Source organism: Heterocephalus glaber, unplaced genomic scaffold (genome assembly GCF_053883595.1).
Source record: "Heterocephalus glaber isolate CG9 unplaced genomic scaffold, H.glaber_assembly_v1.0 deba00001531, whole genome shotgun sequence".
Lineage (NCBI taxonomy): Eukaryota > Metazoa > Chordata > Mammalia > Rodentia > Bathyergidae > Heterocephalus > Heterocephalus glaber.
The window spans coordinates 6,608,226-6,631,456 of record NW_028258329.1 but is presented as its reverse complement, the minus strand read 5'-3'; the positions used below and the strand labels follow the sequence as shown (position 1 = coordinate 6,631,456).

Below are 23,231 nucleotides of genomic sequence, written 5' to 3'. Positions count from 1 at the left end.
GCACCTCTTTAGGAGGTGCCAACGATGGCTGCTAATGCGCCCACCCAGTGCTGTCACCCACCATCCACCTGGCCTGGCTGCAGGCAGGAGAAAACCTAGTGGAACACTCCCCAGAGAAAAGCAGCATGTTATTTCTGTTCCCAATAGGACATGGAGATATACTGTCATTGAAGCTTACTCTTGAGATAACGCTGAGCCCTTCTAGCTGTGAGTCACAGCATCGCCAGGAAAGGGCAGGCTTGGGTGGCAAGTGGACCTCACCATGGAGGACCTGGACCACAATGCCTGGCCATTCCAAGCATTCTGGCTTCAAGGGAAAGGGCCTGAGTCTTCCTCCCCACCACCTGGCCATCTACCTATTTGGCCTAATTATTTATGATAATCTTTGTCTTAGGGTAGGGACGAAGAGCCCTTAGGGGTGTTTTAGGGCCCTGGAAGAGCAGAAAGACTGCTTTTTGGGGGCAAGCACATAGTTAGACAGTCAGGTGGTCACATGTTTTCTAGAGTGGCCACTGTGCTGCAGGGATGGCAGGTAGGCTGGAGCCAAACAGGTGTGGCCCATCCTGGGCCTTCATGGAGCCCAAAGGCCAGTGGAAAGGACAAAGTGAAAACAAATGAGCTAAGACATGACAGCAGCGACCAATTGTTATAATGCCTGCAACATCCAGAAGGGGTGCTGGGGAGTAAAGGAGGCTCCCCACCCTGAGCAAGGACCCCAGGGAAGGAGGGCTCTCTAAGGAAAAGTTAGGTTGAGGTCCAGAGAGGGGCAAGGGCAAGCTAGAGAAAAGAAAAGAGCTCTAGCAATGGTCCTGAGTTAGACCCAGGTGCGTGAAGAGTCAGGAGGCTTTGAGGAGGCAGTGGGTTTAATGGTGGCTTCTCTGTCCCCTACCAATGACAAGTCCACCTACAATCTGAGAATGTGGCTTTATCGGGAAAAAGTCTTAGGAGATCCCATTAAAGATCTTGAGATGAGATCACCTTGGACCAGGTGGGCCCCAAGTGCAGTGATAAGTTCCTTCTAAGAGAAGAAAAGTGGGAAGACACAGAGAAGAGGTCACAGGAAAACAGAGGCAGAGACTGCAGGGATGCCCCAAAGATGCCTGAGCCACCAGAAGCCAGGAAAGAGGCACAGATGGACTCTCCTTCCGTATTTCAAGAAGAAGCCCTGCTGACATCTGGATTTTGGACTTCTGGTTTCCTGAACTGAGCTCCAAACCCACCTACCACTGCCTCACTGTGCCACCTCAGGAAAGTTACCTACTTGTCTACCATTCAGTTTTGTATCTGTGCAGTAGGGCTACAAAGACAGCTCTCCAGCACAGTATGCAGGAAACATGCCTAAGGGAACCTGGTACATGGTAAGTGGCCCCTTAATTTGCCATTTCTATCTTGATCAGACATGGAGGAGAAAAAGGAAAGGAGACAAAGGGAAGACTGACACAGGCTCTGCACTCAAGCAACGCAGTAGATGGAGGTGGCATGTACTGAGAGGGTAGAAGTGAGCTGGGAGGAGAGAGCATAGTGTAGTGAGGATCTGGTTTGAAGTGTCAGGGGAAAAAAATCAAGGGAATGCTGAGGGGCTGTGCCCCTGGGGGTGGGCAGGGCTTGCATGTGTCTTTGCTTGACACTGTAAGCACACACTTAGCAGAGTTCAGACTTAGGGTTCCTTGAGGCTTACTGAAGGCATCATGTTGAAAAGGCATCAGCAGAGAGGAGCACAGGCCTGGAAGGAGTGAACCTTTTCTTTCTGGCACTTCTACCACTGCCCTGCCCTGTGGGACACTGCTGGACATCAGACACCGTGTCCCACATAATCCCACACGTGGAGACCCACAAACCCTCAGGTGCTTATGTGTGGCAGTCCCAGCAATCCCCCCCTTCCTCAATGGTAACATTCCAGAAGATGAGCCACAAGAGATAAAACTGATGGCCACTATGGTATGGTAGGGTAGCTGATAAAGAAGAGGAATGACACATTTTCACATCTTTGTGATTTTCAGATCAGTTTCTCTTCAGGAACTGTTGGACCTGGAGGGATGGGAAGAGAATTCCAAAATATGCAACTTCATTGTAGGCTTGGCCAGGGTAGGTATGTTAATACAGCTGTTAGAACCAGGGGGTCTTTAGGAGCCTCCCATCATAAAATGCCCTTATCATATCTCAGAGCAACCATAGATAGGCAGGGCAGAAAGCAGCTAGAATATTACCAGGGTCCAAACCAGGAAGTCATAAGGTGTGGAAAACCTCCTCTGCAGGCTGCCAACTAGGGTAGGGGCAGAGTAGCCAATGTCATCCCAAGACAAAAAGACAATGCTGAGACTCTTGTAAGTTATGCTAATACAATTTTCTAGCACTGACAGCAACTTATTCTTACAGATGCCATCTTCACCAAAACAACAATCTAATTGTTTACAGTGTTTGGACACTGGGGCCTTGGGGTATTTGGAGGCTCTACTCTTCCCCTACTATGATGTTTTTGAGATGTCGCCTGATGAAGGATGACATATATAATATGCCAAAGGAGGCCAGATCTCAGTAAGGGCCCACAGCTCCAAACACAGTCATGGAACACCCATGACACCCATGACAAGCATGACCTTTCCTTGAGCTGCAAAATTGCACTATGAGGTGGATGGGACAGGACAAATGGTCTCATCCTCATTCTTCTGTTAGTGCTAATAAGAGGAGGACTGTTTCTTAACTGTAGACCAAGGACTGCATATGCACTCCCATGGATTTTTCTAACTTTTATATGGAAAGATAAGATAAAACCACTGGTCCCTATAAGGAACAGTACTAGGATCGAAGACTTGCCTGTCCTGGCTTTGATGCTTAGTTCTTTGAACTATACTCTGCCAGCTCCCTCTAATGGGGAAACTGAGAACTGAGAACAGAAGGGTCTTCCTTGAGGTGTCATAACAAATAACCAACAGAACCAGACCCAAATCTCGGCACTATGAATCCAAACTCAGAGCTCTCTTTTTGGGGCCAGAGGTCAAGCTTCAATATAGAGCAGAATAAAAACTGAATGCACCCAGTATTAATTTCCTGCCATTTAGCCAAATACGACTTCTAATCATCAAACCCTCTATGCTTTTAGTTACGAAGTCACTCCTAATAGATTAAAAATCTACTATGTTCCAGGTATTCTGTTATATTATATTCTAGAAAAACATAATATATAATGCCAGTTCATATAGCACTACTGGGAAAAATGGCGTCTGTAACACTGACTAAAGCATGAATCAAGCACAAAATCTCTCCCTGAGTTTTCTGCAGCAAATGGCTGAGGCTGAATAGGAAAGATCTTGGTGTAATTATAGTAAAAAACAAGCAAAGAAACAACAACCTAAGGCAGAAACTTTAGAGTAAAACCACCACAATATTATTTTCTGTCAACTAGTTTTAGTAAGACCTATGAAAAATATTTGGATGAATAAGACAGCTGACCCCTCAGATACTTTGTGACTCATGAGCAAGCAGGCGTCTCTCAAATCCACCAACAGCCAGTTTGAAGGTTGGCTGCTCTTTCCGGAAGGTCCATGGGCTTTCTGAGAATGACCCTGGTCTAAGCAAAGAATGAGGCAGGCGAGACAGGCTATATTCCAGCTGTCTCAGGAAATCTTTCTATCACGGCCCAATCAAGGAAGAAAGGAGCCAGCTCGCCACAGGACTCCAGTGTCCAAGTGTTCGCAGAGAGAGCTCTGGTGAAGCTGAGATGCCATTCAACACACACACGACCTCTGTATCCGGTACCCTGCTCCTACCAGTTTCCTTAGGCTACCTTTCTCAGCTTATGGCAGCAAGGGTTGTGGGTGGGAGAGACCAATCGAGGCACTCTGGAAGAGGCTTAGTCAAGGGGAACTTACGGGGGGTTGTCGCATTTCCTCTGCCGGAAGCGTGCTCCTGTCCCACACGTCCGGCTGCACATGCTCCAGCTGCCCCATGCGCTCCAGTCTCCGTCCACATGCTCCGGGATGGGAGTCTTGCTCACACACTCCCCTGCGCGACACCACTGCAACACAGCGGGGGTGGCCCCAGCAAGGACTGTGATGCCCTCCTCCATGCCAAAATCTGAATTTCTAAATTAAGATTTACATAAAAATAGACTATTTGGGGATAAGTGCATTTGCTAACTCTACTGACATTCCTTACTTACTGACACTTATGTCCCTCTGGGCTTTGGATTTTGCCTAAAACTTCCACATGGAATGTCCCCCACTGGGATTTTTTAAATTCTCAGAAAGAAGATTAATCCACATGGCTTGCGGAGGGACCTAAAATTTCTACAAACTGCTTCAGGTTAAGTTACAGCATTTCCAGGTTCTGAGGTCAGAACTTCAAGGTGGGGTTTGGTGCTTAGAAATGACACAGGCAGCTCCTTATGGGTGCACCTCAGTTTTTCCTGAGGGTAAAAGAAAGCTAATCTCTAGAACAGATTTTCCTAAGTGTGTGATAAAGCAGTCTCCAATCACAGAGTGGGAATGGAATATCACTTAACTCTTTCGTGGCATGCAACAGGACCATGGAGAAAGCTGTGTTGCTGCTGACCTGACCAGCTCTCCTCGGTAACTCAGGCTCTCTCCCAGACACAAGGATGTCTTGCTCTTAGCATCTAGCCAGAACTGGATAAAACTGTTCTCCTTAGATTCACTTATGATAGCCTTTTGTGCATGGCATGTGAAATTTGTTTTCCCTTTAAAGTGTACTGATTAAGATTTTCCCTTTCAAGGAAATTCATTTGTGTGACAAAAGGAGCTAATCTAAAATATCAAGTGATGGTTCTTGTATCTTTACAAGAAAACAGGCTCTGTGTGCATTTCCACAGTGCCCTGGGTGATGTTTCAGGGCTCCTGAGCGGAGTGCATGCTGTCTTCCAGCAGGACAGACACCAGCGCCTCTAGGAGGTGTGTGCTGCTGCCCCGGCGCTGGGAGGCTGGGGTTACCTTGTCTGCCCCGCACTCGGTGCCGTCCAGGGGAGGGTCCAGCTTGGTCCTGCAGGATGTGTCTCCTTCTACCAGGCACCACAGCCCAGCGCACATCAGATGCTGCGGGACAAGGGAAGGAACCATGACTGCCAAGAACACTTGCGGGCACAGGTCACGGATGGGGTTGGGATGTGGGGCTATCTGTGTTTAGATGTGGAATTTGAAATGTGGGGAAAGGATGAGTCTTGATGTCCAGAGAATAGGAACATCATTTCTCCTGGTTCATTTGGTGCAATGAAATTCCTAACATTGACTCCTTGGAGGGCTTATCTTAAAGGACTGAATTTAGCCGATCCAGAATCCAGCACTGGAGGCCTAGGAAGTGACAGGGTAACAGCCCCTGCTCCCAGGAGCTATTTGTAAACAGTCTCCTTTTCATTTAATGTAGTGAGGGACAAGGCAAATATCTACAGGTTGCTGGGGGTGCACAAGATATGGGTCTAACTAAACCCCGTCAGAGAGAGTTTGGTGGAAGAAGCAGCTCTGCAGCGCAGAAGCGTATGCAGCCTTCATGAGGCCTGGGAGTGAGATCTCAAAGGACAATGAAGGGCTCAGCCCTTGCAGGGTTACAGAAGCAGCGTTCCATTTTCCTCGCCAGGTTTCTAGCCCAGCTGTGCATAATGTCTTACAGTATTTCACCTAGAGAATTTTGCAACATTCATGAATGTACAATTAAAATAGCAAGAACAGGCATTTAAAAACACAGACTCCCAACTGTATTAATAAGAAATTTGAACATGAAAAAGTGCTTAGAATGAAACAATTAATCAAAATCACTGAAGCAGACATGGCCAGAGTCCTGCCCCAAAGGATGCGGGTGTAGACAGCACCATCAACCTGTGCGGTGGGAGCTGGATGACTGCTGTCCTGCCTGGGGAGATGACCCCGAGGCATGCTCTGCATGTTCCTGCAGAGGGTCCTGGCAGGGTGGCCCTGCTGCCCATGACAGTCACCCACCCAGCAACGCACCTTTCTTGCCTCCTTCCCCCAACCGCCTCCTCACAGTACTTCCCGGGATTGCTTCCCAGATAAACTACTTGCACCCAAATCCTTGCCTCACGGCCTAAGAATTGGAAACAGATGTACTTAAGGAGCTTTTAAAGACATAGGGCTTCCTGGATGCCAGACCCAATCATGTCTTCGAGGCCGAGCTGCAGTGGGGAGACCTCACCTCCAGGGCGTGGCCAGGGGATCTGCTGGTGTCCCTGGGGCAAGGTGAAGGTGCAAAGGCCACTGGTGTGGCAGAGCACTGTCTCTGTGTCTGGCAAAGAGTGTTTACGGGGCTGCTGATCCAAGCAATCTCAAACATCTGCGTAGAATAGATGTGCAACTGTGCTGTCTCCAGTCAAAAATGTTTAGAGGTCCAAGGGACAAAAATAAAGCAGAGAAAGGGGAGGAAAACAGAATTGGAGGGTGCTTTTAAAACGAGCTGAGCAAAGCCCACAGCTCTTTCTCATTTTTCAAGTATAAAGAAGCCGACTTGTGCCCTTAAAGAAGCTGATGATTCAAGTGGAATACTGTACATTTGGGTCAGAAAAGTCTACACATTCCCATTACTGTTCAGCTCTCGGTGGAATGGTAAAAGGATGAGAGCAGTGAGTGCAGCACAGCTGGTCCTATAAAGACGGACTGCACCTCATTAAATATTTGATTCCTAGCACTTTGACCTCACATTTCTTCAAAAGTGCTGCATCTATGCATGGACACATGTTCAGGAGGCAAGGCTGACTCGGGAGAGGAATTTATGAGGTAGGAGTACTTGGGATTAGGAGGACAGCCACATGAGGAAAGAGAGGAAGGAGGTGGTGTGAGCCATTTATTATGCATTTTATAGACAGTGTTTTCTCATAAAACTTTTCTAATCATCAGAGAGGAGGACAATGGGGTTAGGTAGAGATTTCCTCAACAATACAAACAGTACACGGAGGAAAAAAATAATGAATTATAGTCCATTAAAATTAAGAACTTTTGTTTATCAAAATAAGTGAGAGAAGATATTTCAATACATGGGGACGATATTCATAACATAGAACCAGCAAAATGTTTGTATCTAGAATACATTAAATAACAAAACAAAAAAAATGGAAATAAAGGCTTTGTAAACAGGGAAGGGTGGAGGGCATGAAGGGAGGGCTAGGAATGGGGAAAAAAATAAGAACCAAGATGCATTATGTAAAGGTACAATTCCCAATGAGAAATGTAATTGTGTTGTATACCTACAGTGTACCAAGAAAAGAATTAAATAAAAATAAATAAATAAAAATTAAAAAAATAACAAAACAAAGCAAAAATTCAGGTAATAAAAAAAGACCCAGTTGAAAAATGGGTAAAAGACTTGAACAGGCATTTCACAAAAGAGGATATTTAAGTGGCCGGTAAACATACGAAAATGTAGCCAATCTCTTTTGTCATCATCCACCCATCCATCCATCTCATCCATCTCTGCACACCACCAGAAAGGCTAGAATGAACAAGAGAATTCCAAGTATTAATAAGGATATGGCCCAAAAGGAACTCTCTGTACTGATGGCAAGACTCTAACTTTAGAAAATTCTTTGGCAGTATTCACTAAAGTTGAAGACATGAGCATTCTACTACTGACCAATTCCAATACTAAATATGTACTGAAAAGAAACCTGTGTATGTGTCCCTCAAAGACACTGTCAAGAATGTTCATTCCAGCAATATTTGTTTTAGTCTCAAGTGTGAAACTACCCAAATGCCCATCAACAACAGAAAAGATACATTACTGCATATTAGCAAGATGGAATAAAGCACAATTTCATATATATAAAGTTCAAAGACAAGACTACGGTGTTGAAAATCACGATAGTGATCACTTTTGGATTCAGTTTAAAGCCAAAGAAAAGAGGGAAGGGCAGAAAGGAGACTTTAGTGTAGCCTCTGACCCAGGGTTGGCCACCAGCATTGTCCTGTGTATCCAAGCCAAGAAGTCACCCTGGCTGGGATTCATTTTCACTAATGGACAAGTAGGACAGACAACATGATCACCTGTCACATTGATGTTTTCTAGATTGACAGCTTTCATTCATTATTCTTTACAAATGACAAAGTCCCCTGATTCCCATCATCCTGAGCTTCACAACAGCCCTAGCAGGTGATCTGTGGTGGTCAAAGAGCCCAAGCTGACTCTCAGAATCACAGGCATCCTAAAGAAAAGAACTGAAATAATGCAGCAGAAAGGGTATTTGAGTATGAATTCAAGAACCTGTACTGAAATGAAAGATCTCAGTTTCAGATTGAAAAGGAAAGTTTTGTTCCAAGTAAAATGACAAAGAACCACGAACCTAGAAGCATGTCCTGATAAAGTTATTATAATCCAAAGATAAAGGAAAAAAACCTTTAGGCAGCCAGGAAAATGGATCAAGTTGCAGGTAATGGGAAAAGACACCAGGCTGTTTACAGGTATCTCTGTGGAAGCAGCATCCCTGAGGTGGTAGGGAAATGGTGATAGAGTCACAAAGAAAGACCATGTGACCCAAGAAGTTCAGATAAGTTCAGATAAAGAACATCCCTAATCTGGGAATCTAAAATTTCTTGAGTTACAACATGACAATACAAGTAGAAAATTTCACACCTGACTTCATGTGACAGGCTGAAGTCAAAACACAGGCACACTGAAAATATTGTGTGAAATTACCTTCAGGCTATGTGTATAAAGTATATATGAAACATAAATGAATTTCATGTTTAGACTTGGGTCCCACCTGCATGACATCTCCTTCACATCAAATATTCCCTAATCTTCTCCCCCACAAACAATCCAAAATCTGTAAGAAGCATTTCAAATATTTCATTGGAGCATTCTCAGCTTGCATCAACTAAACTGTTACTCAAGAATTTTGGTAACTGAAAACATTTTTGAACTTTTAATTACTTAGATCCTTTTTAGAGAAAATACCATAGAATGAACTTCAGTCAATTAAGAACTAGCTGGAGAACTCATGGGAAAATACTAGTAGGGAAGAAGGATCCAAGTGTTGATTGAAATCAATGTGAGGATTGAAGATAAAGAACAGAATGCACACAACAGAAATACAGACAAAGCAGAAATGGTAGAAAGAAAAACCGACTGGAAAACAAAGCAGAATGTGGTGGATGGCAGCAGAAGGAAGTTGCATGCTTGTATACACCAATTTCTTTATCTTTTCTAGGTGGGAGAAGAGAAGAATAAAATATAAATAAAAGAACTGAGATACGAGAGCTTTTAAAGGTAAAAAGATAATCACTGTGAAAAACAATAAAACTGGGCAGTGGAGCAGAGGGAAGACAGGGCGAGGAGGAGGAGATGGATTCTTTTTGTCATGCTCATGAGGCAGGGTCCAGAGGGTGCCCTGAGGAGGAGGGTAACTGAGGGGGACACCCCTGTTCCCACAAAAAGGGCAGACAAGATGCTCTGCAAGATGCAGGCCTGCCCTTCCATGATAAAATGGCTAAGTGCTTAATAAAACATAATTCTTGTTACTGAGCTCACCAGAAGTGAGCCTAGAAGCATGAGGAAACAGCCAAGAAAGCAATTATAAATAGAAAGAAAGCAATTATAAAATATCTACAAATCTATAGTTACCCATACATACAAACAGATCAATCTGTGATAAACATATACGAGGATGGGGTTCCCCTGAGGACAGGTGATGGTCTTGACACTGCAGTAAGTCTGGTGCTGGCAATGAGGTCAGAAGGTCAAGCTGAAACACCCTGAACAAGCCAGAGAATCTAAAAGGTGTTTACCAAGTCTGGAAAAGTGAGAGGCAGCCAGCACCTGGCTTTTGATGAAGCAAATATAAGTCCTCCTGAAGGAACGCCATGACCATTTAGACTCTCATGATTTCACAGATCTGTTCAGCACAGTGTAAACTCACAATTGAGCACCTGAGTGACAGGCAGCAGGGAGCAGAAACAAAATGTTCAAACAGCCCAGGTGCTGGGAAATGCAATGATTAGATCAGAATGTATAGTAACTATAAAATGTTTAAAGATAAGAGGATAAGATTGCATAAACAAGCAAGCAGCAAGATACTATGGATTGTGCAGGGAGAAATTTGAAAAAGAAACTAGGAACAAACATTTAAAAATTAAATATATAATTGTTGAAAAGAATTAATGAATTGCTATGAGGGAACTGGTGACTGGAAAACGGATCTAAAGAAATGAGACAGAATGCAGTGTGGAGAGCTGAGGAGGAGAGAGATACAAAGGATGGGTGAAGAGAGAGGGAGGACCGAATGGGAAATGCTGGTGTATGTTTCCTGGAAAGAGAGAACAGAAAGAATGGGACAGAGGCAAGAGTGGAGAAGACAACAGCTGTCAGAAAGCATACACCACGAAGAGCAAAGAAATTCTCCACTTAGGAGGATGAGGCCACCTTCCAGCATGGCTTCTGCCAACTCTGTCTCTTGCTATTATTCAGGACCTTAGGTAACATCCTCCCTTTCAGCATGGGCTAAAATCTACTGACTTGCCTCCCACAGCTTAAGAATACTTAAATTTTGAAACACATGATCTACCAGTAAATTAAAAAGTTAAGCAAACTCGACTACAGCTCAGAGTCGCAGTAGGGCCAGCTGGTCGCACCTGATTATTACACAGATAGCTCTTTCTTAGTGGTCTAGAACTTCAGTGTAAGCCTGTCGAAGAGGGTGGCTATCTCGGCTATCTGCCCTTCAGCTATTTATAGTACAGATGCATGAGATGCCCTGTCTGAGCCAGGAAAAGATATTACCTATTAGAAATCTCAGCAAAATGAAGGTACAAAAGTTGCACTAAAGAAAACAAAGAGACTAAAATTGACTACAATGTCTTGCTTACTTCAAAGCAGTGATGCTAAGCCAGGTGAGTCCTCACCAGAATGCTTTTTACAGCATTTCCTTTTTAGTTAAGGATTTGCCTTCATTATTATTATTTTCATCATTCTCTTTCTCCTCATCCTCCCTCCTTTCTTCTTCAAGCATTCTGAGGTATCTACTAGCTAAAAGCTTTCTTTGGTAATATATTTGCAAGAAACTCAAAGGTTTCCAGCTCCTCTGAAGTATTTGATAAAAGTCTGCTTCTCCACTTGCATATCTGCAGGAACACAAAGCTAGATACTGAACAAAGTTCCATGCCTCTGGGATGGCACTGGACAGTTTGCGGGGAGCTCTTCATGATGATGCCACTGGGACAGGGGCTGCAACATGAAGCCACTGCTTCCTGCATTTGTCTTTACCGAATACCACATCCACCATCTTTCCAACTTTATGATTTGCTTTTAATCCACAAAATGCAGCATAAATGATAAAAAGTCACACCTATGTCAAGGTTATAAAAGACTGATTTCTGTCTTCCCAGGAAAGTTTGTATTGTTTCCTTGGCTTGTCTGCTTTGATGACACAAGCTGCCATGTTAGAAAGGACCATGTGGCAAGGAACTGGGGACAGCCTCTGACCAAGAAGCTAGCAGGAGACTGAGGCCCTTGGTCCAACAACCTTCAGGGAATGGAGTGCTGCCAACAGTTGCTAAGTGAGCTTGGAAGCTGAGCTTTCATGAGACTGCAGACCTGGAGCCAACACCTTCATACTGTAAAGACCCATCTAAGCCATGCACACATCCCCTATACACAGAGCCTAAGAGATAATAAGAATGCGCTGTTTCAACCCACTGCATTATGTGCTCACTTATTAAGAGGGAAGAGAGAATTAATACAGGATGGAGAGAGAGAGAGAGAGAGAGAGAGAGAGAGAGAAGAGAGTTCACAGAAAAGAGAACACACTGGCCTTTCAATATATGATAAAAGACTTAAACTCATTAATGAAAGAAATTCAGTTCTACCTGCAATGGACTAATTTCTTAAATACTCAGATTAGAAAAATCAGAAAGACTAGGTCAAGATGTATGGAAGCAGGCACTTGCCTTTACTGTCATGAAATGTACAAAGATAAGCTTCTTTGGAGGTCAACTAGGCAATATCAATAACTGATACACAAACAGGATTTTGTTTAGAGACAGGCAAAACTAGGTAGGACAGTGGTTATTGCAAGGGGGTGAATGAATAAAAAACGGCAATGGGAAACTTCTGGAACTCAGAAATGTTCTATTTCCTGATGTGCTGCTCATACTTACGTGCTCAGTTTGTGAAAAATAAATGCAATTATACACTTATGATTTTTGCACTTTTCTGTATGTTTTATGTTGTGTTGTAGGTGATTAAAACTACAAAAACACACACACAAAAAAGATTTTTTTATCCACTTCTAGCTGTTTATCCTATAGATCAGCTATTCTCTGTTTGACCCTCTCCCCAAAAGGACATTTGGCAATGTCTGAGGACAGTTTTTGGTCATCACTAGTAGGTCAGGGGCATTCATAAGGATGCTGCTAAACACCCTAAAGTACACAAAACAGTCCCCAACAACAAAGAATTATCCAGCCTCATGTGTCAATAGTGCCCAGGTTAGGAAACTGCAACAGATAAACTCAACAGTAAATGACAACAGGGAAAAATAGTAAGTCACCCTGGAGAATCCTGCAAGATAATACCTTACTTAGCCAGGTGATTGAAGATAACATCACCATTCATACAACGTATTAACCACAGTACCTCAATGGTATTCTTCTCAAGAATGCACATCCTCAACATAGTTATAAGAAAACATCAGCCAATCTCAAATCACAAAATAATTGAACAGAAGTCTCCAAAAGTGTCAAGATCATAAAGGACAAGGGAAGGCTGAGAACGGTCACAGATCAGAGACTAAGAAACATGACACCTAAATACAACAGGAGACCTCGGCTTGGACTGTGGGACAGAAAAAGGACATGAATGAGAAAATTGGTGAAATTAAAGTCTTTTTCAGTTAATGGTACTGTACCAAAATGAATTTCTAGTTTTTTAAATTAATTTCTAAATTGGCATAAAAATTGTACAACCTTATGAGGGACAATGTGATATTTCAATGAGTGCATACCTTGTATAATGTTCAAATCAGGGTAAGCATATCTATCTCCTCAAACACTTGATATTTATCTGTAAATTTCTTCATTTTAATAACAGTTTCTATGATTATGAAAGTACTCACTATATGTGCCACTCTTGAGAGCTAAAATTATCCCACAATAAAAAGTTCCAATAGAACACAATTTATAGTAAGAAAAACGAAGAAAGATAAGGCAACTCTATCTGAACTAGTACTAACCAACTCCAAGGCACATTAAGAGAAAAAAGGCAATTGACGAATATTCCAATAATTATAGGAAAAGGGAAATATATAAATGCCTGTATTTTAGATTTTATATCTTGCACATATGTTGCTTGCTCAGAAAACAATGCCCAAAAAAATCACTTTAATAACCAAGCATCTAAATAAGAATGGACTTTGTTACACAGTAGTTTGGATCTAAAATGACTCTGAAGGTCCATGGGGTAAAGACATAGCCTCTAGCTTGGTGCTACTGGGAGGTGGTGGAAACTTAGGGCCTAGAAGAGGTCTTCCAGACATTGGGGGCATGCCTTGAAGGAGGCAGTGGGACCCCCTGCTTCTTCTTCTCTTTGCTTCCTGTCCACCATGAGATGAGCAGATTGCTCTGTCATGTGCTCCTGCTGTGATGTACTATGCTGCCACAGGCCCAAAAGCAACAGTGCCAACTATGGACTGAAACCATGAGCCAAATAAACCTCTCTTTGTAAAGTGATTATCTTGAGTATTTTGTGACAGTTTCAGAAAGCTAACATAGTCTTTGATAAATATTCATATGGCTCATAATGTCTGTTCACTAAGTACTGGTAAGATGAATTAAAAACTGGTATTGGCTTCTCCAGAGCAAATCGTTTAGCTTTATCTTCAACACCACTGCCTCTGTAAGTCTTCCTCTTTCATCTGAACAACTGCAACTGCTACTTCCAATTGGTTCTTGATTACAATCTCTTTCATGCTTAACCCAGTCTGCAAATCTAAGACACAGATGCCACTTAAAGCGGCACTCACTCTCTTCAAGACCCAGTTAAAAGCCCTACACCTGTCACAGGCCAGCCACAGTCCCTATTAGAACTCCCACCCCTCTCCTCTCCTTGATGCCTCCATGCATCCCTGTCTGTCCTACCATCCCCAGACAGTGACTCTGTGCCCTTGCATTGGCCACTGCTTTGGCCTCACAGGCTCTTCCCTGCCCCTTCTTGGCGTCCCCTACCTGCAGGATGTGTCCTGTTTCATGGGAGATACAGTGTGGGTGGTGAGCATGATGTCCTGCCTGCCTTCAGGGAGCACATTTCAGGACAATAAATAAATCATCTCGGTGATGCATCCATCGAGGTCAAATCCAAGAAGCTCAGCCCTTGTGAAGAAGGAACTGCCCTCTTTCCTCCATGCCCACTAGGAAGAACCCATCAGGGGTCTACAAGTGCTCCAACCTCACTGGTTCTGCTAGGGAACAGGTCCACACGTCTCCTGTGATGCACCCTGAGCTCTTTGGTCCCAAGCTGCCTCTTTGACTCTTCATCTTATTAGTGAGCACACAGCCCTAGCAGCACATATGCCTACCCCATAAAGACACACTGAATGAATGAATGAGCAAATGAATGAATGCATTTATAATCAATAGCACAAGACAAAAGCTGACATACACTAACCATTAACCAAGCCCAGGCATTCATTACTGACACTAATCTTGTGAGAAAGTCATCATGCCAGTTTGCAGATGAGCACAGTTAAGTTGCTGGCCTAGGCTGTGGATGTAAGACCCATCCTGACCCTGGAATACATATTCCTAAACTCAGATTATACTGCCTTGCCAGCATTCCTGCTTCCTCTTCCTACTTCTTCCCTTGAGATTTTGTGTTCTGTCTGAACCACATGCTGGGCACGAGTGCTCAGCATTTTCTCTTATTTGCAGCAGAACACAATGCTCCTTGCTGGGCTCTAGGCTGCTCCCTCCATCTAGGGGGGTCTACAGGTTGAGGCTCCTTTGTCCAACATGTTTGGAGCCAGAATCATTTCCAATTTGGGAATTTGTCAGGTTTTGGAATATTTGCAGAGATTTTATTGGTTGGCCATCCCCAACTCAGAAATCCAAATCCAAAATCAAAAGATTTTTGAGCATTAAAAAGGATTAGGGATATGAGGATTTATCTGCGCACACTGCTGGTCAGCATGAGCTTCCATAAAATCTAGTGCCTAAAACAGGTTGGAAAGAGATGAAGGGGAAGCCATTCAACCTAAATCAAGGCGGGGGTTGCCCAGATTCCCCCAGTTCCCACCCTCTGTGGTAAAGCCTGAACTGCAGCAGAAAACCACTGATTCCTCCATAGTGGAGGAGCTATGTTTAAGGTGTGGCTAATGACATATCCAGTCCGATCTGCCACACGGTTCTTCAAGACGTTGCACATAACTAAGCCAGGGCCAATCTTCCACCTCTGGTGCACCATCCAAACCCAGGAAGGTCAGGCACATCAGTGCATCATGCACTCGAGCCTTACCACGTTTCTCTGACTAGTGGTGGCCTTTTGAGGACCATGAAGGTGACAGGTGTGCTTTTGCCTCTTCCCTCCTGGGCACCCACTGATGGAGAGAGCAGCTCCAGCTCAGAGTGCTCCAGAAAGGAATGGTTATATAAACTCTCTCAACAATGTGTTGCGGATAACACAAGCCAAAAGGAGACAAAATAAAAAGCCAAGAGCTGGATGAACTAGTGACTAATCTAAATTTTCCACAAACACTACTGTAGTTTGAAGTCTTCCCCCAGAGCGGCATGCCAGGCCTGTTTCCCAGGCGTGACTGCTCCTTCCACGTTCCTGAGGGTAGCAAAGACCCTCACCTGGCTGGGGCTGGGGCTGGATGAAGGCAGAGTCCAGGCACCCAGCTGGCAGGGGTAGCAAGAAATGACAGATAACACTCAACTAGGGAACTCTCTGAGAAGGCTGTCTACCATAAACTTTCAAACGCTTCTGGAAAATTAGGGCCATCTGCTGCCAAAGTCCAACAGCTTCTAGAGGCTGCAGATGCTGGGCAGGAAGGTGAGACCCAGACAGGCAAGACAGCTTTCAGCCAGGCGTCCAACTCCCGGTATGAGGTATGACTGTGCAGCCCAGTCTGTCTGAGAGGGGCAGAGCCAAGCAGGCTCCAGGACCCTGTCAGCTGCCTGCTCTGGCCAGGTCCACTGGCATTAAAGGTACAGATTTCATTTAGATCAGCAATTTCCAAACGAGGGTAAGAATCCTGGGAGAAGCTGTATAAAAATAAAAACACCTGAAACCCATTCCCCTAGCCAATTTAAGACAGGATTTGAAGTGGGGCACAGAACCTTCTAACAGTTTCTGGAAGAGCCTCTCATGATTCACAAGATTTAGACAGGACTGATAACAGAAAAGAGAAATTTGTTCCCAGGTGGAATTTTGACACTTTTACTTTTTGGGTGCCACAGAGATCTCTCTACACATCAAGATGGCCAGGACAGAAAAAGGATTTCCAATCTGGGGACTGGGAGTTTGCCAAGAGATATTAAGACACTGGTGAGCAATCCCTGGGCTTTACAGGCTCTTAGGGTGCCAGGGGAAACAGAGAAGAGCACAGAGAAAAGTGGGAAAGAACGACTGTCTAACATAATGGACTGCTAACACATGTCTTCTCTCCACTGACGGCAGGCAACAGGGTTTGTGGTTGGTATTCAAACTGTTCCCCCAAAGACTCATTATATTGAAAGGTTGGTTCCTGATGGGCTTTTAGAAGGTAATTGGTTCACGAGGCTCTAACCAGATTACAAGGGTGATAAACTGATGGTCCCCAGCACTTCCTCTCTGGCTCTCTTCCCAGGTGCCATGAGGTGAACAGCTGTTCTCCACCATGCTCTTCTGTCACTATATCCCAACTCACCCTGCCCCACAGGCCTAAAAGCAATGGAGCCAACCAACCATGGACTGAAACCTCTGAAACCACAAGCCAAAATAAATCTTTCCTCCTTTTAGTTGATATGCTCAAGTATTTTGGTTACAGGAATGGAAAGCTGACCAAGGTGGTAGAGGAATAATACCAGGAAAATTTACTGAGTATGTGCTAATTACTAAGCACTCCAGTTCTTAGCTGTTATCTGACTCTCTTAACTCTACGATGTGTCCTTAAGGCTACTTTACCTTTTACAAACTAGAAAACTGAGGCACAGAGAGACTTTGTAATGTGTTCATGGACCTGAGGCAGGATGGGAGCTGGAGCAGCCCAATTAGCGAGACCATCTTCTTCACCACTGTGCAGTATGGATTGTACCTGTGTGCTGTTCTGTTCCAAAGGCCAAAAGGTTCCATGAGAAAGAGCAAAGGAGCAATTATTGGGAAGAAAAGACCACACAAAACCCTGATGCCTGTGACCGATGTAGACATTTGTCTTCCTTTGCTGCTCAACAGTATTCCAAAAAATCACACCACGGGTGCCACAGTCCTTTGTGAATGCCAGGACAGGCAGGTACATCTGGGCTCACGGAATCCCCAGCTAGTGTCATTCCTCTGAGTGCTGCCTTCCTCTGTATCTGTGGCAGCTGTGCATGAGTTTCACAGCAATGATGATGGAATATGTTGTAGTGACGCATTTAGGGTATAGAGATGGGGGATCGTTACATAACCTCTTCTGGCTGAGAACCTCCCGAGGCTGTATGGGGGAATTCCTCTGCCATGTGGGACAGGGACAGGGATGAGGGCCTTGGGAGGCAGCAGGCATCATGGTCAGGATGTTGCTCTAACTGCCCTGCTCCTGACTGCCCCTCCTTTGCTGTCTCCATTAGCACTGCCATATTCTTCCTTTCAGCTGACAATGCCTACACGAGGCCTCTCCACCCAGTTCCACCTGGCAGAATATCTGAGCTCAAATAGCTCTGGAGCCTTGTTAAAGAGTGACTTTGCTGCTGGAGGACAGGAGGAACTTGTAATCATAAAAAAGATTGATTGGGCTAATTGCATAAAGTTCATTTCCCCTTTCTAATAAATATTTACCATCCAGTGTTTATAACTTCTATGTTTGGACTTTCTTGAAATGCTTTAGTGAATTAAAAACATCACATTACCATTGGCTAAAAGAGGAGACAGCTGTATTTGCCAATAACTTCTACAACAAATGCCAGCTATTGATGCCAATTTTTTGTAGTTTATATTTCCACAGACAGCTTTGCGCCTTATAATAACAGCATTCTGCAGACAGACACGAGAGATTCAATGGGATAGTGTGTGGGCTCCAGAGTTTTAAAAAGTAAAATGTATGGCACTGTAATTTTTCTTAGTCCTCTGGTACGTAAATGTTTAAGAAAGCAGCAACCTAGTTAACATCTGAACCCTAAACTCTCCCAAAACAACTTCAGCAATATTTTTCCCTCATCACTTATGCTACACCTGTGAGCAAGGGGGTGGTTCCTAATTTTAATACAGCTATGAGTGTCGAGCACACACGGACGTGTAGTAACAAGAAGTTCTGCATTTTGAAACTCTACCCAAAGAAGAGCAAGCACTCAGGGGAACTGTTGTTTCCTGCTGTGGGCTGATGCCAGCCACTCTCCAGCAACAATACCTGGCCTTTGTGGGCTCTGAGCACCTGGTGGCACCTAGAAATCCCTTCTCAGAGTGTGTCATTCCCTGATTACAAAATATATGCACTTACCAGGGAAACAGTTCAATCAAAATATAGTTTTCAAAATTAAAAACTCTAAATGTATAATATAGTAATGCATGTTTTGTTTTTTTTTTTGTCAACACATTACAAGACCTGGTCCTGCTCCTAATAACCACTTTACTACGGAAGGAGTGGAGAGGGTAAATGCTGTTTTGTAGAGTCAGCCGTGACTGTTACATGGCATGAGAATATCTACAATTCCTCTTAATTGCAGGAAATATGGACTTGAGCTACAAGTTTGAGAAAAAGTAATATAGTCCCCTGAGCCAAGGCAGGCCTCTACTCTCTACCTTTGGTCAGGAAAGTCTGGGCTCCTCTATCAGCAAAGGGACGCCCGAGAAATGAAAATAGCCCACCTCTAGGAGGGGTGGTTAGTATCTTCCTCAAAATCCCGGATCTTTTTTCCCTAGCTTTTTGCTCTGTATTCCATAAAACTTTCAAGTCCTTATCACCAGTGTGTCCCACAGCTCTATACCCAGGGGAATGTCCAACGGCTGCTGTGTTTCATCATTTTATTCTCTATAAGACAAAGTTCCAGAACTTCTGAACACACATACACCCGGGCATGCGCGCACACACACAGACCTCCTTAATGCGTAGGTCTTTCCCAGCCTCTCTATGTCAGCTAAGGGGCTGGCTGGTGAAGTTCCCATCACCACTGTCGTGGAGTTCAAGGCTTGGGAATATGGGCAATGTCCTCAATTCCCATGCAGGAATGTGTTTCTTAAGAGATTCCTCCAGATTTTTGGAGTTGCAATTCCATGATATGCATTCCCTTAAAAACTCCTTGGGCCGGAGATTTAGCTCAGTGATTCCAGCACCTGCCTCCCAAGTGCAAGGTCCTGAGTTTGATCCCCATTACAAACGAAAAACAAAAAACAAAAAACCTCCTAGCTATGAGTGAGTTTGTTTTCTTTTATACATCTAGTAGGTAGCCCCCCCACCCCCACCCCGATTAAAGCGTGCCAATGGTGATTTGGAGAATACTGTTGAGAATTTTGCAGCACAGATTTTTCTGAAATAACTAGAGAAGCTTTGACATCATTCTTGTGACCACTAGTGCAAAGACGGACGTGGAGACACAGGTTGGCCATGGAGCCTCAGAAAGTCTCAACTAAATGGGATGGCATACTGGGGACCCTGGTTTCTTAATGTACTGGTTTCTTGTGAAACAGAGTATAAATGACTAATACACATTTGCAATCCATCCTCACACAATCTGTTTCTAATGTGTTTAACCACAGGGATAAGCAATGTATGATTAATATTTCTTTGGCGGCTTATCAGGTATAATTCGGTCATGGCACTGGTTGGTTGTTTTATAGCTGATATTGTACTCCTCTAACTTACCACTGTCTTTATGTGATATTTTACTGGCCCCTTCTTAGCCTTGAGAAATACATTCTAAGACTCCTAGTGGACTCCTGAAACCACATACAGTACCCAACCTTACACATGCTATGTTTTTCCTATAGTATATAACTATGATAAAGTTTAATTTATAAATTAGGCACAGTAGGATACTATATTAAGAAAAATAATTACTAATAAAACAATTATAACAATGTCCTGGTAATAAAAAAACTATTTAACACTTATTATTTCTGGAATTTTCCATTTCATATTTTTGGACTGTGATTGCCAATGGGTTAAAAGAAACCTCAGAAAGCCAAACTGTGCAAAAGGAGAGACTACTGTATTCTATCTCATATACAGTATAAAAATCATATAATACAATAGCTCTATCTCTCCCTTTCTGGCCATTGTGTGAATCTCATCCATTTTACTTTTACATATGTCATAACCTAATCTACTGTACTATTGGATTTGGAAAATCTGCATTAGTTGCCTATTCCTGCTATAATAGATTACTACAAACTCAGTTGTTTACATCAACACAGATCACTACTTTTAAACAACTGATTAGATGAAGAATCTTGGTCTAGATTTCCTTGTTTCCTGTAGTTGTAGTTTGTTGAACTTCTTGGATCTGTGGCCTTACGGTTTTCATCAGACTTGGAGAGTTTTCAGTAGTGATCTCTTTATATTATTTTCCATTCTGCCTCTCCCCTTTTTCTTCCCATGTCCTTCAGGGGCGTGTTACATATTTATAAGAGCACCTCCATTCCCACAGTTTACTGACCTTATGTACTTTTAAGATCTTTTTCTTCTTAGTGTTTTGACAGTTTTAGTCATTTTGTCATCAAGTTCACCAATGTTCTCTCCTATGGTGTTTAATTTGCTATCAAACCCACCCAGAGAACCTTTTAACTAAACATTGCCTTTCAACACATTTCATTCTGATCTTCTTTATATCTTCCAGGTCTCCACTTAGTATGTTCCATTTTTCTGCTACCTTCTTGACCCTGGCATATGATTTAGAGTTTTAATGTCCTTGACACAGGTAATTCTATTACCTGTGGATTAATTTTGTTTTCTTCCTCATTATGGATGTATTTACATTTGTTAGTATTTTATTTAATGTTAGACACTGTGATTTATTTTACTGAGTGTTGAATAGTTTTGGAATTCTATAAACATATCTGAGCTTTGTTCCAAGGCTTAAATTATCTGGAAACAGTCTGATCCTTTCTGATCTTGCTTTGCAGTTTTGTTAGGTAGCATCACATAAGCTTTTAGTTTAAGGTTACTTTTGCCACACTACTGAAGCAAAACCCTCTGTGCACTCTACCCTATTCCTATGTGAGCTCCTGAGATTGTTCCCTTGAACCTTTTCAGCTGATTCTTTTCCTGGCATTGGGTCATTTTCTCACACACATGAACTGACCACTAAGGTGAATATTCACGGAGGACCCTCTTCAGATCTCTTAGATTCTCTGTTTGGCAGCTCTTTCTTTTACTGTACTCAACCTTGGAACTCCAACTGCTTCAGGTCCTTGTACAACCAGCTCCATTCCATTTTCTCAACTTAGGAAGACTGCTGCCTCCTCTTAGTTCTATTTCCCTGTGCTGCAGCCAGGAGGCTGTCCATGCAATAGGCCTCACTGGTTACTCATCATTCAAGGGTCACAGGCCTTCAATGCTTGATGTCCAGAAACTTAAAAATTTATCATTCTGTTTCTCTTGTTTTCCTTTCTTTTATTATGTCATTGTTTTCAATGATAGAGCAAACCCGATTCCTGTTATCCCATCTTGGCTAGAAGCAGAATTTGGTGTAAGAAATTTAAGGGCAATTTAAGAGACTATGATCATTTCATAACATAATGTCCATTTCAATCAAGAATATGAAAGAGTAAAAATGACTACAAAGATCAATTATGATATTAGATTAACACATTACTATCAGCTTGAATCACCAGAATTACATGCATGACCTTCCCAATGGTTGAGAGCTGCCCGGCAGCGAGACATACTAATTATGTCCCTGTTGTGAATGTGTTAAAAGTCTTTTCTGGTTGGATCTGGATATCTGTTTGCATGAGAAGCACTTGTTTTAGAAAATGCTTAATATTTCATAGCCCCTGGAGTTGTATGTAGAGAAACACTGATCTTAGAGATATATAGACAGATTAGTTCTGTCTCCTCACTGACAGGCATCAGCATTATCTAGAAAAGAAATAATGGCATAAGTATCAGCTCACCTTACTAGGGACTGACTTTTTGTCAGACTGGTTTCTTAGTACTTTACCTATAGTAACTTCCCAGAAGCTTGAGATTTTATCAGTGAGGACACAAAGGCACAGAGAAAGAGAGACAATCACAAGGAACCAGCCTGGGGTCACTTGCTTCTAGACTCATTGCATTGCCTTGAATGGTTTCTTGTTCTGGGAGGAAGCCATGGGAGTGGTTCGTAGGGATGCCTGCAAGACACTTGACAAAGTCTCATGTGTGATGTTGGTGAATCAGACAGAGAAGCATGAAGCTGAGAGTAATACATCACACATGGAAGAATCTAAGCATCTCTTTCTCAATTCTAAGCTTGTTTACTGATTCATCACCAGTTGAGTAAAGTCATATAAGAAGGACTTTACAAACTGGTGTTAGGGTCATGGCTGAATCAAAGGATAATATTTACTTATTAAGCCCCTAATACGTACTAAGTGTTGGTCATGGCAACTGAGAAACACTGATGAGTGAAAAAGCAAAAGTTCCTACCCTGGAAGGGTTCATAGCCTAGAAAAGGGAAATTATCAAATCATAGTCATAAGTAAGTGAACTATACAGCAAGGGAAAAGATGATCAGTGTCTGGAGTGTCTGTAGAGCTCTCCCTGAGAGAGCCAGGAGAGGTAACTTAAGGGTTGGCAGGGAGAGGGATCTCAGATTATAGTCTCCAATAAGGTGATGAGGGTGGGCCTCATTGTAAAGGGCACATTGAAAACAAAAACCAAAACTCATAAAACTTGAGAGAATTAGTCGTGCAGATAACTAAGAGAGAAGTTGCCAGAGAAAAAAGCTGCATGCAGCAGGATGTGTTTCTGCTGGCAGGAGCCTGTTGGGATCCTGGGAGAGTAGGATGATCAGTATAGCTGGAACATAGTGGATGATGAGGGGCACAGAAGGGGATGGGGAAAGCACATTATCAGCACCAACGAGACTATGTTCCAGGAAGAACAGAACAATGATAGCAGCCTTACACAATCCTGC

The 23,231-nt window shown here is 43.2% G+C and overlaps 1 protein-coding gene across 7 annotated transcripts in view; it reads right to left on the bottom strand.

Moving 5' to 3' along the window:
• Window positions 1–23,231, bottom strand: part of Adamts17 (ADAM metallopeptidase with thrombospondin type 1 motif 17) — a 321,741-nt gene that overhangs the window by 126,605 nt on the left and 171,905 nt on the right. For all 7 annotated transcript variants that reach the window (XR_015441655.1, XR_015441659.1, XR_015441658.1 and 4 more), the window contains 2 exons: window positions 4,947–5,048; window positions 3,870–4,015 (listed from right to left, as the gene is read on the bottom strand). Coding sequence is in view for 2 of the 7 variants with exons in the window: in XM_004852682.4 (XP_004852739.1) it covers window positions 3,870–4,015; window positions 4,947–5,048 (248 nt within the window). In the remaining 5 variants the exon portion in view is untranslated. The remainder of the gene's footprint in view (window positions 1–3,869; window positions 4,016–4,946; window positions 5,049–23,231) is intronic.